The sequence below is a fragment of the Anguilla rostrata genome, chromosome 8 (assembly GCF_018555375.3).
Source record: "Anguilla rostrata isolate EN2019 chromosome 8, ASM1855537v3, whole genome shotgun sequence".
In the NCBI taxonomy this organism is placed as follows: domain Eukaryota; kingdom Metazoa; phylum Chordata; class Actinopteri; order Anguilliformes; family Anguillidae; genus Anguilla; species Anguilla rostrata.
This window is the reverse complement of record NC_057940.1, coordinates 42,292,036-42,309,569: the sequence shown is the minus strand read 5'-3', so window position 1 is coordinate 42,309,569 and position 17,534 is coordinate 42,292,036. Positions and strand designations below refer to the sequence as shown.

General features: G+C 38.7%; 1 protein-coding gene across 5 annotated transcripts; it reads right to left on the bottom strand.

The window, feature by feature from the left end:
* Positions 1 to 836: 836 nt before the first annotated feature.
* On the bottom strand, positions 837 to 16,977 carry stm (starmaker). 5 transcript variants are annotated; one of them, XM_064348341.1, is made up of 24 exons: positions 16,850 to 16,977; positions 15,695 to 15,756; positions 15,107 to 15,124; positions 14,867 to 14,899; positions 14,313 to 14,366; positions 13,897 to 13,941; positions 13,645 to 13,680; positions 12,089 to 12,124; positions 11,950 to 11,997; positions 11,455 to 11,505; positions 9,825 to 9,866; positions 9,606 to 9,635; positions 8,715 to 8,759; positions 8,102 to 8,137; positions 7,936 to 8,013; positions 7,582 to 7,644; positions 6,355 to 7,449; positions 5,322 to 5,390; positions 5,144 to 5,239; positions 4,929 to 4,970; positions 4,707 to 4,754; positions 2,824 to 2,889; positions 2,649 to 2,737; positions 837 to 2,245 (listed from the first exon to the last, which is right to left on the bottom strand). In XM_064348341.1, exons 1-23 carry the CDS (start codon positions 16,858 to 16,860, stop codon positions 2,697 to 2,699), a joined length of 2,145 nt encoding a protein of 714 aa, XP_064204411.1. In that variant the 5' UTR covers positions 16,861 to 16,977; the 3' UTR covers positions 837 to 2,245; positions 2,649 to 2,696. The 5 variants fall into 5 exon arrangements, with proteins under 5 accessions (XP_064204411.1, XP_064204413.1, XP_064204412.1 ...); XM_064348343.1 differs by having other exon boundaries at positions 5,322 to 5,360; XM_064348342.1 differs by having other exon boundaries at positions 14,325 to 14,366.
* Positions 16,978 to 17,534: the final 557 nt, after the last annotated feature.

Genomic DNA, 17,534 nt, shown 5'->3' with positions numbered 1-17,534 from the left:
ACCGCTTGTATTATGTATTATTATTACATCTATCCGTTATGGTTGCCAATACATTGCATGGCACGCACACCATTCACTCACACATTCATACCAATGGGCAATTTCGACTCTCCGATTAGCCTAACCTGCATTTCTTTAAACAGCAAATGTATAATCAATATATTGTCATTTAGATGTACTGTTTTTCCAACCTAAACCATGAAACACTGAAAAGCTTACAAATACAACCCTGTTAAACTTTACTGTACCTCAGACCTGTCACCACTTACCAGATTAACCAAAAACAAAGATTATTGTTTCATACTATATCTTGCCTGTCCATCCCAAATAATCAACAGTCTGTTAATGATAACTGATATAATAATGGTAATGACAGTTTGTACAGTCGACAGTTGTATACCTACTGGTTCAGTACTTATTCTGTCAGTTTAGAGCATAGTACAGGCTTTCTGCCCAATTGCTCAGATTTAGCGCAGGAATTAGCATAACCTCACACTGTTGTGTATAGCAAAATTTTGTTAATACAGGGCTCGCAGCAACAGTTAGACAGCCTCTGATTTCCATGTTTTAGTGTATTGAATGAGCAATATCAGTCTTTACTATGTTGCAGCATGTGCAGCATGCATGGGTTTGTGGGCCTGGTAGATAAGGTGCTAAGTCGCACTGCACAAAGGTAGCCTCCACTCAGTAACTGAGCGTAATAACATCTCTTCAGAGGCATAGACATTTATTGCAAATGTCTCAATAGAGAATCAGTAATGACACCTTAAGTTAATTATTGTACATTTCTTTTCCCTCAAAGACTGAAAGAATGGGTGCTTGTGAACACAAGAAGGCACAAAAGCAACTTGCCAGTTTAATCCCACTTTACACATGGAGGTCAGATGCAACTGTACCCCATGGCTCCAAACTCGGAGTCAGGTAATGACAGAACTATAGAAAATACATTTTAAAGTTCCCTAGAGCAGCATACAAATCTGAAATTCTGCTCAATCCATATTCTAGATGAAAGCGTAAAATTGTGATTCTATTTAGGCACTCTATTGAGCACTCTTCTGTGCTCTGCACACACACACTTGCATGCTGATCTAAGTCCTTGACTGCTTTAAAAAACTGAGTGACCAACTTGTTTGACAACTCAATTTTTTTATTAAATGTGCTCCTCCATTTGGACTTCAGAAATGATTTTACCATCATTTGTCTATTTGACAGCCTCTGTTACCTCATTTAAATATTACTCACTTTATGCAGTGCACTTGACATTGAGTTAGAATTTTAGATATTTATGAAACATACTTCTTCAGAGATGTGGACAAGGGGAATTATCACATGAAATGTATGTACACTGCATTTGTGTTTACATGAACTTGTGTCGCAAAACAAATCTGTGGTCATTAGAATCTTCTAATTCTAGCAGCAAATTACCTGTCTTAATACTAAGCTCTGCTTGTGCTTAGCATAAAGCAATGAAACAGCAATGCTCCACATGAAGTATAGAAAAACAACAGCCACCTAAAACCTGTAGAAATAGCCTTCGTACATTTTCACAACTGATGCCACATTTTGTGTAATTTGATGACCATTTACAAATACTGAATATGCTAGTGTTTGTGATTTCATGCACAGAGTTTATCAAAACAATGTATTTACTGAAGTCCAGCCTTGCAGATTGAAGGGGAAATCTGACTGCAGGTCCAGTTTCAGATTTGTTTTTTTCTGGCTGTGAAACAGTGATCAACAGTCATAATAATAAAATTGTGGGAAATGTATTAATGTTCCTTTTTTGTTGTTTTTTTTTGTATTTCCAAAAAGGCTTCTTTTCTATATTTTGAAAGAATGTATTCAGCTTTTGGCTGTGAGTTGGCAGAATGGAGTTAATTAAAGACAGTATCTTTACACTGTCAATGTTTGCACCTGCATCCTAAAAGAAGGCTTTTTGTCACCAATCAATAAAGCTTATACAACACCACAGGGCTAAAGGGTAAAGCAATGGGCCCTTTTCCACTAATGTGTTAGTCATCGAAGAATAACAAGCAAGTTGAAAGCTAAAAGTGTGCGAAAAGTAATTTACATTAACAGAAGAATAATTTAACACTTTCCCATAACCCTATAGAGAAGCATTCGACATGCTACGGGATGAACGTAAGGAACGTAAAGTGGGCGCTTCTTCATATTCTTGTGGTTGTCATATTATGAAGACTCGACTGTCAGGCTTCGGTCCTTTTCTCTGAGTCTTATTGTGCTTCTGTACGGAGATAAAAAAGGGAGGTAGTGAAAAATAACGATGGCACACATTTGGCATCTATTTGTTTACAATAAAATGTGTTTTAATGTGCTGTTTAACATACTTTATTAATTATTTGTGGGCTTTATTCATTAATAAAGATGAGCTTATTAGTCAGAGGCCACTGGTCTGCTTTAAATATCCCATCACGGATGCCATGTCTTTTCTGACACCATGGAAACCATCTCTTGTTTGCTTCTCTGCACTTTTAACCACAATTGTCTTGGTCAAATGTTTTCAGTCTCCATGAAATTGACACTGACATGTATTTTGACATTAGCTTAAAGGTGGGACAGCACAAAGCAGATAATAGGCTTTTTTTTTAGAACAGTTATTAACTAAAGGTACTATATACTCAAAATACCTGTAGAAAGTCAAGATTCCCAGCATCCAATGGCATCAGGCCATAGCGCTAGGATGCCTGTACAGAATTGGTGATGCCAGCATCAGAGACTAAGGAAACAGAAACAGATTAGTTTTAGACATGCTCATGATGAGCAGTATGTGTGTGGGTGTTTGTGTGTGTGAAACATCTATACCTTGCGAGACGCCTTGTGTGGTGCCATCTGTTTGATCTGGATGGACTGGCGTATCAACGGTGTCTCCTGAGAAAAAAAAATTATTAAACATTTACTGTTTTTCTGTTCATATACTTATATAATATATTGTATATTTTTTTCTTGATTTGGCTCAGTGACCCTCAATTTTAATTTCTACATTTCACAGTAGCTCAAGCTGTGCGTTAAGAGCGATCTAGCTTGATTCTGACCAGTGTTAAAGCCAAGAAGTGTCCCGGCTGAGAAATAAGAGACATAAGTCAAAACTTAGGCTTCCCAGAATCAACCATTTTGGAACATCAAAAGATCACAGGTGAGCTCAGTAATTGCAAAAGTGCCTGGTAGGCTAAGGAAGGCCTCTACAGTTGATTCAGGTCTCACAATAATGAAGAAGAAACCCCAAACACCTGTCCGACTGATCAGAAACTGGAGGCAGGCATGGATGTGTCAGTGACTACTGTCCGCAGAAGACTTCACAAACAGAAATACAGAGGCTACACTGCAAGATGCAAACCGCTAGTTAGCTGCAAAAAAATAATGGCTAGGTTACAGGTTCTTGGTGACAGATCAGACCAAGATTCACATATCAGAGTGACAGCAAGAGTAAAGTATGGAGGGCAAAAGGAACTGCCCGAGGTCCAAAGCACATCCCCTCATCTGTGAAACATAGTGGTGGGGGTGTTATGGTTTGGGCATGTATGGCTGCCACAGGCACTGGCTGCGTTGTCCAGTAATGATGAAACTGCTGTAAGCAGCAACAGAATTAAGGTGAACAGAAGCATCTTATCTGCTGAAGTTCAAGCAAATTGCTCCAAACCCATTGGATAGCATTTCATCCTACACAAGACAATGATCCCAAACATACTGCTAAAGCAACTAAGGAATTTTTCTAAGCCAAAAACTGCAAAATTCTTGACTGGCCAAGATTTTACCTGATCTGAATCCAATTGCACGTGTGTTTCATATGTTGTAGAGAGAACTAAAGGCAACTTGCCTCAGAAATGTGTCCAGCCACAAAAACTTCCCAAAATCTAAAGCATCTCTCTCCAACCTCATCTGTGAAGCCTGGCAGTGGGGTATGTATCTTTTGGGTATGTATGGCTGTGACAGATACTGGCTCACTGGTCTTCCTTGATGATATAGCTGCTTGTACCCGCTGGAGAGTGAATTCTGATTCGTACAGAATCATCATCTGCTCAAGTTCAAGCAAGTGCCTACAGACTCATTGGATGGTGCTTCATCCTACGGCAAGGCAATGATTCTAAACATACTGTGAAAGCAACAATAACATTTTTCAAAGCGAAAAACTAGAAAATTCTTGCCTGGACAAGTCATTCACCCAATCTGAATCCAACTGAATATATGTTTCATATGCTGAAGAGAAACCATAAGGCAACTAGCCCCCAAAACAAGCAGGAGCTGAAGATGGCTGCAGTACATGCTGGGCAGAGCATCACCAGAGAAGATACTCAGCACCTGGTGATGTCTATGGGTCATAGACTTCAAGCAGTCATTGCATGCAAAGGATGTGCGACAAAGTACTAAACATGACTGCTTTCATTTAAATAACAATAATATGTCCCAAACAATATGGTTCCCTGAAATGGAGGAACTATGTACAAAACGTACTGTAATTTCTACATGGTGAAACCAAAAGTGTATAAAAATCTTAGAGTATGCTCTTTAACCACAAGTGAATTCTTTGATTACAAATCTAAGATTATGGACTGTTATAATGTGTCAAGTTTGAGCTCACTGTACACACACACACACACACGCACATATATATATACACACATTAACTTTTTTTCTTAGTAGTCAGTTGACAATATATCATGGAAGGTCAGGTGTGTGTTGCTCTTTACCTTGCCATTTGGGATCTCTCTCGTCTGCATCAAAGGACTCCTTCATCTCTGTCAAACAAGAACGTTTTTTTTCATGAACAATGGAGTGTTTCACAGCACGGCATGAGCTGGCTGTTTCACACCAATATACTGTTTCTCCCTTTGACCAACCATCGATCTGAATATAGACCCATCATTTTTTTTCTTCTGTCTAAACCCCCCTGAATGGATCCCATAGCTTACCATCTGAGTCTGAGGAACCAGCCGTATCACCTTTGTTCATATCTAGAAAAGTCATTTAAAAAATTTTTGAACTATGATGTGGATATTGTGAAGTACAGTGATGCACATCGTGGATTCTTGTCATTCAGATCAGTCATTAATGTAATGAAAATTTTTGGGATTAATCTCTCTCTCCCCCCTGTCCTCTCTCTTTCTCTCACACACACTCGCCTCACCTGTATCCTTGTCTGTGTCTGTGTCCTTTTCTTTGTCTGAGTCGATGTCCTTTTCTGTTTCTGTGTTGGTATCCTCGTCACTGGTTGTGTCCGTATCTGAAACCCGAATAGTTCAGATAGAGAAATTTGTGTGCATGTGCAGCACAACAACATTGCAATTAATTGAAGCCAAACATACCAGTTGAGTCTTGTTTAGAGGTCTCTGTGCTGTCATGATCTGCAGGAAGGGAAATATAACAAATGGCAACTGCTTCAATGAAAACCAGTTTGTTTTATATGAATAAAATGAAACAAACAAAGAGCTGCAAAATAGAGAATTCCCACAGTTTAATAATTATACCCGTGAAATAATCATACCATAACATTCAAAAACATCAACATAACTGAACATAAGTTAGATGCAAATTTATGTACAGTAACCTCACATATATCTTTGTATACCAAAGGTTATAGTACATATGTATGTAATGTTTTTGTTTTTGAATGCAGGCTCTGTATGTTTGGTACTTATTTTTAGGTATATAAAATTATATACAAAGCAGAGGCTATCACTCTGGTGTGGGTCAAGGAAGTAAGAAAGATCCCAGCATGAATGGGATCATTTATAAAGATGCCTCATAAACCTGGTTGTCCATAAGTATGGCAAACATGGCTGCAAGCGGAGACCTTTATAAGTGAATTTAAGTTGCTGTTTACATTTTTTTCACAAACTGTATGCAACCCAGCTCATTGAAGAACCATCAATATACATGTTTGGAAAAAGACTTGCTTTTAATACAGAGTTAGAGTTATAGAATGTTGATTGCCCTCATGAGTTATGTACATTGGAAGTCTGTTCTTAGAAGAAGGTGCGTGATTCCAATGAGAGATCTTTTCCTGGTTTCCATGTATGTAATGCAGTACCTTTAGATGACTGAGTTGTAACACATTAGAAACATTAAGCTACTGAATCTCTCTCAGTACTGCTAGCAGTGCCACTAGCAGAATCTATATGACCACAGCACACTTGGTGAAGTGTAGTATAATGTTATGGATTTGGGTGTTTGTATGAACAATATGGTTCAATAAAATACATAAATTTTGTATTTATATTGTTTGTTGTGGTATCCTAGTGATTTATTTCTGGCATGTTAAACTATAGTGACAGTTTTGGCTGTATTTTTTTTCCATGAACCTTCACGGGGACTATACTGTGACCTGGGCAGACATACCATCAGAATCATTCTCCTTGCTGCTCTCCTCAGCCTGTTTGCTAGAGGTGTTGGACTCGTCATGGCTGTCATGGCTGTCATGGTCCTGATCGCTGGCCTTGCTGGATCCCTCGCTCTTATCTGTGTCCTGACTGTCCTCTTTACTGTCACCGTCTGCGTCATGGCTGTCTGTGCTGTCCTTGTCTTCGGTGCTGCTGGCACTGACCTCCTGACTCCCAACGCTGGCGCCCTCTTCTACTGAGGCGTGTCCTGCATCCTGACTGCCGCCAGCCGCCCCCTCCTCAGCACTGACAGAGGAAACCTCCTGACTGCCACCCACCCCTCCCTCTTCTGCCCTTTGCCTGGGGTTCTCGCTTTCCTCATGGCTGTCGTGGTCTGGCTTGTCGTCTGCGTCCTGCTTGCTGTTGTCGTCTTTGTCCGAATGGTCATCGTGGTCAGAGTCATCGTCTTTGTCCGGATGGTCATTGTGGTGAGAGTCGTCGTCTTTGTCCGGATGGTCATTGTGGTGAGAGTCGTCGTCTTTGTCCGGATGGTCATTGTGGTGAGAGTCGTCGTCTTTGTCCGGATGGTCATCCTGGTCAGAGTCGCTGTTTTTTCCTGGATTGTCATTGTGGTCAGAGTTGCCCTGTTTTTTCGGATGGTCGTCATGGTCAGAGTCGCCGTGTTTGTCCGAATGGTCATCATTGTCAGAGTCGTCGTGTTTGTCCGAAGAGTCATCATGGTCAGAGTCGCCGTGTTTGTCCGAAGAGTCATCATGGTCAGAGTCGTCCTGTTTGACAGAATGGTCGTCATGGTCAGAGTCGCTGTCTTTGTCTGAATGGTCATCATTGTCAGAGTGGCTGTCGTTGTCCGGATGGTCATCAGTGTCCTGCTTGCTGCTGTCCTTGCTACTGTCGGTGTCGCTGTCTTTGTCTGGTTGGTCATCAGTGTGCGTGTCAGCTTCTTTGCTGTCAGTGTCGCTGTCAGCGTCTTGTTTGCTGTCAGTGTCCTGCTTGCTATCCTGGTGTTCCGTGACATCTGTTTCTGGCTTATCAGACCCAGCCTCTTTGCTTTCGTCATGAGCACTGTCGCCCTCCTGGTTATGTTTGTCTGAACCTGAAATGAGAAAACGCCAGTGATTTTAAATAAATGACATTTATCAAATAAAACAAAGCTCTTTTTCAGTGAATAGATAGGGCTAAATCAACCCACTGAGGTCTGTGTCAGGCAGGTTTGACATTGACTTACCCTCGGAGGACATGGAGGCGTCATCTTCATCCACACTTCTCTCAGGGGCGCTGTTGTCACCATCTTCAATAAATGCAAATGTACAAAGATACATCAGGACAATGGAGTGGCACTTTTGTATGAAGGATCCTACATGAGTACTGCATAAAGCCATCAAGTATTTATGTCAACTCGCATACATCATCATGGGCTCATAGTGTTGTGGTGATGTTACTTCTGACATGGATTGTGACATCCCACACTCTATGGTAGTTGGAAAATTTCATGTAGTACTTATGAAGTCTTATAAGACTTTATGTTATTCTTATGTAGGACCTTTCACTGAAAGTGTCATCAAGTGAAGACTACACCTACCTGATGCTTCACTTGAGCCCTTATCTGAAGCTTCATCTACTTTGGAGTGCACCTCTGTCACATCTGCGCTGTCAGCAGCTACAACAACACAAGCTTCCCATCACCTTGGTGTAATTAAATAGGATGTTTTCAAAAATATTTAAAGCTGGGGAGAGTTCTGCCTTACCTGCAGAGTCTGCCTGTACAGCTTTTATGGTTCCATCTAATCAGAGAAACATGGTTAGCATTACACCTGTTGTCTTCAGTGCATTGATGATACATAATGTATGACTTAGTTTTAAAAACTTGATAAATTAACACTGCAGCTGAAGTACATGCTCTCCACCAATAATCTTTCCTATGAGTAATTTTCCTTACAACTGGCCACATAATATTGCAGAGAGATAAGCTGCTTCTGGAGTTTAAGCATTTCAATGGGAGGACTACTGGCCAACCCTACCCATGATGGAACAAAGCTAGTGTCTCATCGACATCACAGTTGACTAATGACACTTGATTCAGTTCTATTTGTGCATGAATATGCTTTGTTTTTCAGTGCCCCTGTGTGATGGTCTCTTCTTAGTTCCTAGTAAGGCCCTCATTTATAAGTTTGTTCATTTTCTAAATAATCCCTGTTGAATTTCACATCTAAGAGACTTGGTCAGCATCTGACTAATTAATTCTGCAGAGCAATTCCTCTAAAACAATTAACAGGCAAGTTTATTTGTTGAATGTGTCTTTTTCAATTGGAAATACTAATACCACTTTACTGTAACATTTAGATTGGGAAGATACACCACCTTCATCATCATCATGTGATTGTGAAGAGTCTTTGTCATCTGCATCTGTAGAGAAACAGAGCTTGATGATAACATTACTTTTATGGGCTTATTCTTCAACCAGAGCAGAGAAACCTGTGACTCAAATGACAGCCTGTTCTTACAAAATGATACATTTTACATTTTGAAATGAGCCTTCCCTGTCAGCCTGCTCATACTTCCCAGCTTTAGTCTGCTACAGTTACACAGGGGTTGCAAATTAGCTCTGTCTAGAAACCCTACATAAAGTACATCCAATGCTTTACATCTTAAACAACTGTCAACTGCATTTTCCCCGATAAATTAATAAAGACATTGTCCTTATCAGCATCTATGTGCCTGACAAGTATGTTTGCTCATTTTCTGCATGGCTTCTTTGAAGGGTTTGTTACTTGACAACTGTAATTACACTAAGCTCAATGGAAGCTCCATCTTCACTGTACATATTGTGTTCTCCTGGTGACTCCTGGTTTCTCAGTATGTGAATCTGTTAGACATATCAACTTTGAAGATGATGTCTTCTGATCCTATAAATCTTGGGGTGTAAAACTGGTGTATGCATATCCCCCCTGTGCGGTCAGTAAGCAAACTTACAGTTTATGAATGTTTTATGCAGCATTTGTGATATTAAGCTACCTGGTTTGTTGATACTGCACTGTCTTTGATCAAACAAACAGTGATACATATGCCTTGATGATCAAATTTGCAGCATGATGCATGTCAAATATGCACACACCATTTGGTTTAAATTCAAATGTTTAGGTAGTACACAACATTGTTTCTGTGGTCTATTGAAAAAATGTAGAACTAACACCATAAATAAGAAAATGTATCGTGAGTGTGACTTGAATACTTGCACCCCTCTCGACTAACCTTCTGAAGAATGATCTGGAACATCTGCATCTGTATATTATAATAAAACAAAAAATAGAAGTCAATCTTAATATCATAGGTAAAATGTTACTTTTTTCTTTGCTCTGCATAAGCGTTTGCTAGTCGAATTCATTGCAATGTAATGAACTGGAAGGCTACCAGACCACACTGGCATAACCACAGGTTGCTGTGGAGAGAAACATAAGCGCCTTCTATTACCTTTGCTTTCCTCCTTTGATGTTTTTTCACCGGCTGAAGAATCTGTTAAATACAAAAGGTGAAGTCCATGCTTGTTGTGTTACTTCATAACAGAACTTGATCACACCACAGCTTAACTTTTGTAGAGTCTACCGTTCCTCACACAGTCCCTTACTGACCTGTTTGTTCCAGTGAGTCAGTGCTTTCTGTCATGCCTGAGTTATCTGAGACTCAGATTAATATGAATTACATTGCCTCATCAGGGATCTTCGCATGTCATCATGGCCTGAGTATATCGTAGCTGACTGAATTTTACAAGTGAGTAACACTTTATTTAAGTGGGGCTTAGGTTGCATTTACATTACCTGTGCATGCGTTACATAATGCCTCATAAGCACTGTCATATGATGTGGAATACAATATTATGCCATCAGTATCATAATGCTAATAGTTATGTGCTTCGTAACCTTACATCAGTCATGATTTTGTGAAGAGTTATTCCATTAAAGAGTCAAAGAGATTTCAGGGTAATAAACACCACTTCAAATAAAGTGCAACCCAAAAGCTATTGTGTTCCAGGGATAAGTCTGGGGGTAGGATGAGGCAAAAAAACCAACAAAAAAACAAGCTTGTCATATGTTTTACACGTTTCTTGTCAATAGCATGGCTGTAGCCATGATGAGAACCAAAGGTCTCACCACTCTAAATGAAAATAGAGACTTTGTAAGAACTGTTGTCGTTTTACCACCAGAGGGATCACTCCTCTTACTTGCTGCAGAGGAGTACACTCATCCACAAGCCTTATTCAACCGTAACCCAGGCAACCGTGGCTAGAATGTGCCAACCATACGCTGGTGACATCAAGCCACTTGAAACCTGCCGCTATAGACTAATTAATGACACAGGTCAAAGTCAAAAGGGATTTCTGTTGTATAGGGCATAGCCTGCACTCCTAGAGAGAATATTTATGACTGCATCACTCTGGAGCCCTAATTAAGCCACTGACATGGCTATATGTTGTTAGCTACGCATAACTGTATTTTTATTTAATTAGTATGTAAATCAATTCATGATTGTGGAAAGCTTATTAACAAGATCTGTCGACAGGAAATGATGAATCCTTATTCTGAAACTGAAAACTGAAACAGATATATATCCCTGCCACAGGATCGTGTAGCTAACAGTGTAAAGATAGGCCATCATTGACAATAAGATCTCTGGCTGCGTACAGAAGCTGGAGTGGTTAATGTGTAGCGATTTCTCTGTTTTGGTTTGTTTTCTAGCAAGCTAGTAAATTGTTGCAAGTGAACTGAAACAAATGAATATTTTTCTAACACACACACACACACACAGTTACAAACTGTCCTTCATTATAATGCTTGACAGCAAGTGCTGGTGGCAGAAAAATTATGATTGAGTAAAGAAACAAAACATTGCACATGAAAACATGAGCACCATGCTATGTTAGCTTTCATAAAATATAATGCTTGATTATAAGTCATTTTTGAGGTGATAATACTATGCTCACAGGATTGTATAATTAATAAAGAAATTGTGAAGCTGGTCTTTAGGAGAGATGGATAATTAAAATAGATGTATGTTTAAAGTTATGTTTCTTCTGACCTGGACATCTGAAATATTTCCTACTTACCACCTAAATCAGCAGGATCTGTTTCTTTGCTGTCTGGGTTTGCATTCATATCTACATAAAAAATAAACAAATAGAAGTTTGGGTTAATTTTAATTAATGCTATGAATGTCAACACAGGGCACCCTGACATTTTCTTGATGTTTTTTTGATGTGTACTTCTTGAGACAACTTATATCTACAGCATATATGTCCCACTATATATAAGTGCTCATATTTTTTAATATATATTTTATTTATAACTCAGAAACGCACTGTGATGAATGCTATTCAAATAATGTGAACAGGAATAGAATTTAAATGACAATTGTCCTGTTTAATTTAATTTTAAACCTGAATTCAGTGAGCTGGTCATGAATTAGTACTGAAGCTAAATTTGTGATTGAGTTGTGACTGTGTGTACATCCTGCAGGACTCTCAAATGCATGTTCCATCACCCGTCTTTTGTGTATTTTCTGTTTTAATTTTGGTATTTTGTTCTCCTTAAAATGTTCCCACCTCGGGAACTGGGTCCATTCGTAGTTTCATCCGTGCTTGTGTCTCCATCTTAAACAAAAGAGACAGTCACTTTGTTAAGGTCTACAGAGGAGCTGACCCATGCACCAACCGCTTTTGAGCAACACGTTAAGCTACTTACTGTCTTTGCCTGTGGAGCTGCCAGTGCTTCCTGCATCTAACAACAGCAAGAAAACTTAATTAGGTCACTTCATTCTTACACCATCGATTAAATTCAAGCTACCCAGGAGAATGTTCAGTGCTAAATCAACTCTTACGTTTGGACTAATGTACTCTAATGTAAGAGTAGACTTACCACTGGACATTTTGCTGTGCAGGTATCCCTAATTACTGTTTAATAATGGCCAGCTGTTACAGCTCAGATGAGGTTGTATCTGCAGCATTATCACATTTATATGGCTTTGTGCAATGCAATACACATAAGATAAAACATTATATGTGCGCATGGCTGTGTGCACACACACGTGCGCGTTTGTGTGTGTTTAACAACTATTTCCTAGTACCCCTAACCTGTTTTATAAAGTGTGTGAAAATTTGCATTTACATAATGTCATATGAAATTCAACAACTGTGATTAAAAAAAACAATATAACATTACACCAGAAGAATTGGACTTGCTAGTATTCTGCCAAAATGGTGTGGTTCTACTTGATTTCTTTCTCTCTGCTCAGGATGTCCTCACAGTATAATTCTCAGTGAGGCGGACATTTTAGAAAGACAGACCATTTCTCTGACATCTGTCCAGTGATTTGGTTGAGAACGTAAAATTTGCTAGACAGTGCATTTCCGGCATGAGTAGAAAGATTATGTGTGAATTATAGTACTCACTAGGATTCATTTATTCACCTTGGGTGTTTATCTATTTAAGGCTGCAGACCAGGGGAAGATCCCACAAAAAAGAGTGTGTCCTATTGACCTCATTGTAAGGCAACTGTCTACTGACAAATCATTGAAGTGTACCTAGGGTGTTCTCCCCTGAGGTGAGCTATGTGCACTGGGCCAATATGATTTCACGGTCAGTTATTCAGTGAAAATGACCATAATGAAACTGGGCATTCTTTACATCCCCTTCCACATTCATGCTCAAAGAATTTGTATTAATTGTGATTGTTACCACATACAGCAACTAAAGCATACTTAAAGGAAGATCTCTTATAGCTAGCTGTTATGGATACATATTGCATAATAGAACATATTAGATGTGCTCTTGGAAATCACTGTTATTGAAAAAACATGAAAAATATGAAAACTCTGTTTCAAAAATATGAAAATATGAAAACTGTTACATTCACTTGTTTGATAGACTGTGGAATGAGTAAGAGATTAATAAATATATTTACATATATTATGTACGTGTGAACTTATTGCACCTGTAAAACACCAAATAAAAATTATCTGACTGCTTAGTCAGAGACTCTTTCCTCTTGGCTGGTCTTGGTATTACGATAGCAGAAGAAGATAATCATGTATTCTCTGAATGCTATTCTTTTCAGCTAATATATGATTAAGCATAAGCAGTCATCATCATTCATCATGGTTTAGCTTTGGTAATGTAAAATCTGAAGCATAAGCTATGCTAAACCATGGCAGACATTAACTGTCCTCTAGGGAGGGGAAGCTAAGCCTTTTCTTAGCTACATGGTTCCCCAGCTGAACGCCAGCACCCCGCATACTGACCAGGTGTGTCTGTGATGTCAGAAGAGTCCACAGCATCTGAAAAGAGAAAACAATTATGTCCTACCTGTGAATTTTCAGAATATTAGGACAGGAAAACAGAAGCCCCAAAAAGAGCCCGTTTTAGAATGCATTCCTTCTTCTCTGACAGCTTCTTTTTGTACTTGTACAGAGAGGAAAAATTTGGAATGAGACTCCCTTTTTCCCTAAAAATACATCCCAGTGAGGGACATGAATCCCTCTGCAGTGTCCTACCTTTAGCAGTGTGCTCAGCCGAGGAGTCCACAGCCCCCGTGATGCCTGTAGGATACAGCCGTTAGCAGCCGCCTTCACTTCCATTCTTCATGACATCTAGCACTCATGTTACAGAGCTCACGCATTAATAACAAGCATAAGGGATAATGTGGTCAGAGCTGGCACTAGGATTTTGGTGGCGCTAAATGACAACAAACAGGGAGAACCAATCACAAACGGGGGGAGGGAGGGTATCCAGGAAACCGGCACAAGAACAATAGCATTAGAAATCCTATTCGCACCCCGTGAATACTGCACAATTAAAATGTCTTTCAGGAACATTTAGAACCTGAAAAATAGCATAGTGTTTGTGCCAGCAGCCGGCTCTGACTGTGGTATCGGTGCAGGATAATGTCAGTTAGTCTCTTATTTCTTACATGCGTCAGTACCTGTGGCATCTTCAGGGGTAGGGGTGGATGGGTGAGCGACACCTAGGGAAACAGAAATTTAAATTACACCTTTAAGAGGCTTCAGTGTGGCCTTTTTATGAGGTTCCCCTTCCCCTGAAGCACTAGGGCTTTAATCAGACAGTGACCCTTGCATTCTGCAATAGCAATTTTAAAATCATGCGATCAGTAGATACCATCATAGCAGGTCACTACGTCATGAAACTGGGCATTGTATTACGCATCCAGATAATGTCCCAGATTCTGCATCCCGTAGACAGATTTTCTTTCACCTGCTCTATCAAATGACCCATCAGAAAAAGCACAAATAACTTCCTTCATCCCAGCATTGTCTGCACATTTGATGCTGCCAGAAAATTAACATGTGATACATTGTGCAGAAGAAAACAGATGATCAAGATAATTTGGTGAATGGCATCTGCCAAAAAAATAAAACAAGAAAAAAATAAATAATAATAATAATAATAATAATAATAACAATAATAATAACAATAATGATACAAGTGGCATTAGTGTTTACCCACCATTTATGTGGTCCAGCAAGGCTATATTTCTGTCTGAAACAAGTAAAAAATTATGTTACTGCACAAATAATCAAATCACAATTTCTGTATCTCTTTCACAGAATTATTGCAGAATTCAGAAAGTCAGATTCATAAGCTACTCATAAGTGATTAGTGGATCAGATTGGTCAATTGATCAATCTTACAAGGTTTCACCAAAAACTGGGCCACTTTTCAAACCAGTATTCAAAAGATAATTACCATCAGAGTCTTTTCCATCTATGGAAGAAAAATGTGTAAATATGAGAAATCCTTGTCATTACAGCAGTATACATTTAAACAGTGTGTAAAGACGCCTTCCTATATCTGTAGCCTCGACAGGTAAAAGGTGAGCTGAAAGCCATTGATCCTTCAGCCCAGACCAGGGGTCCCGTTACACCCACAGCAGAGAGCGAAACAGTGAACGCCCTCTCCAGCTGAAAGGATGGATTGTTGTAAATCACAGATACTTTGCTGGGTGGGACATGGTAAAGGACCACTTCACACTGAGTCACTTTTCTGCGCAGATACATTTCCGATTTGAGCCCCGACCTTGCTTTTGAATCAGGGGTATCCATTTTTCCAAACTCGACATCAAGAGAAAGAATAATGGGTAGAGTAATATCATGTTTTCTTTCTTTTAATTGAATGAAAGTGTTTATATTTCTAATTTACAGTCAACTCATGCTTTAAATCAAAGGGGTCAATTTAAGGTTAATGTCACAGAGGTTCTGAACACAAAATAATCAAAATAATTTGTATTGGTATGTTTGTTCCAAAATGATAAAAATAATTAAACTGTTTTCTTACCATTTATTGGTGCTGAAAATATAACACTCAGCAGAGTGAAAACTGAGAGAGTGAACAAGGCTCTAAAACAACAGTGTAGAGAAAGAGAAAATCACCATCTTACAGAAAATAAAAGTTATCAGAGAATAAAATGCAAATGATATCATTTATGCTTTAATGCTGCTACTGCTGCTGCTGCTGATGATGATTATGATGATTATTATTATTATTGTTGTTGTTTTTGTTATTGTTGTTATGCTGCAAAAATCATTTTAATACCTAAACTAAGTGATCAATAATCAAAAAAATTAAATATGTGTTGGCCTTTGAACTTTGGGCTGTTTAGCTTTCAAATGTTATTTATATCAGCAGCACACCGTTTATTCATAACTGACCATAAATAACATGTTTATATGTAATTGTACATTGCATGTAGACTGTCTAACCATTGTTATTATCATGTAATAAAATAACAATTATGACCTAAATAAACAGTCCTTTTTGCATAAAATACTGCTTTCATTGAGAAAATCCATTATATAAATATGCATGTTTCCCTTTTTGTATATCCCCTATGGTAACTGTTTAAACTACTTGCCTGTAATAACACAAAGTCTTAAACAAAAGCAAATAACTATGCTCCAACCTCTAGCATTAAATTTCTGGCCTAACATCTAAAATCCCTCAAAAGTAGATATTTCCCTCTCCATCTTAAAATGATTCTGATGAGATTCTAATGAGTAATATATTCACAAAAATATTTAAATATTTAAATGTATATTATAATAACGTGTTTTATTATTAATATAACTACATACATATATGTATTTATATATGTGCATATATATGATAATATGTTAATCATATGATAATCATTTATGTATAATGCTTTAAAATGCATAATTATTATCCACATCACATATCAGACATACCAACAGTAAGAAATTCAATTTTTACAGTAAATTACATATTAGCAACAAATTATTCCAAAGCTTCAGGCAAACAAACAAATCACAGTTCACATATTTTGTCCGAAGAGCCCATTAATAACATTTATGTCTGTCTTTTTTTACCAGATGACTGAGAACTGGGGGAAAAAAAAACCTGAATCCCCTTCACTTAAACATATCACATAATTACATCCGGACCCCAAAAAAAATGCCTTTATTGACTTACCGTGAATGCATTGTCAGAGGATAGCAGTCGACCGAGGCAGTGTGACACACAGGTGTATTTTAAGTCTCCTGGAGGTCTAAAGCTTTACTGGACTGAGCCCAAGGGGTTTTATACCATTGCCTCTCCCCAAGCACCAAGGGGGCAGAGCTAGTGTAACAGAGGCGTTGCAAGGAACCTTCTAAGATTACAATTAATTAAAATAGGGTTAAGACAGAGGCTTACTGCCTTTGTTTTTGTGTGTCCAAAATACCCTTCAAACGTCGGGTCGGGGCGTCCCGTCCCCCCCGTGCTTGAACGCATGCAGCTGTTGATTGTAGTGAGATTAGGTAAGCTATTTGTTATAATTTTAACTGACTTGTTTCTCACATGCGTACTAGTAGATGCTGTCTTTCTGGGAATTGAGCAAATGTTGCCAAGCGGGAAACGCTAGCGCACTGTCTGTGTTTGGCTGACCTCAGACGCAGTTTTCCCTCTTTTCAGTGTTTTCACTCTGCGCTTTTCCTGGTCTTCCTGTTCAACCACAATTTACCAGCATAGGCTTATGTTGGAGATGTAAAGGCAAGTTGGAGAAGTAAGGTAATTTCAGAGAGTCAAGACAGAAAATATATAAAATTGCTCAGTATATATGCTGTTTGCCATATACATTGGCAGACACAATTCTGAAAAATTATACATAAAGCTGGAA

Bases quoted from the DNA above. Each gene is read 5' to 3' on its own strand.
- stm (XM_064348341.1), bottom strand. The intron at 13,942-14,312 runs GTAAGAAATAAG...TGTATCCTACAG, and splicing joins TGCCACAGGTACTGACGCAT to GCATCACGGGGGCTGTGGAC. The intron at 8,014-8,101 runs GTAAGGCAGAAC...GTGTTGTTGTAG, and splicing joins TGTACAGGCAGACTCTGCAG to CTGCTGACAGCGCAGATGTG.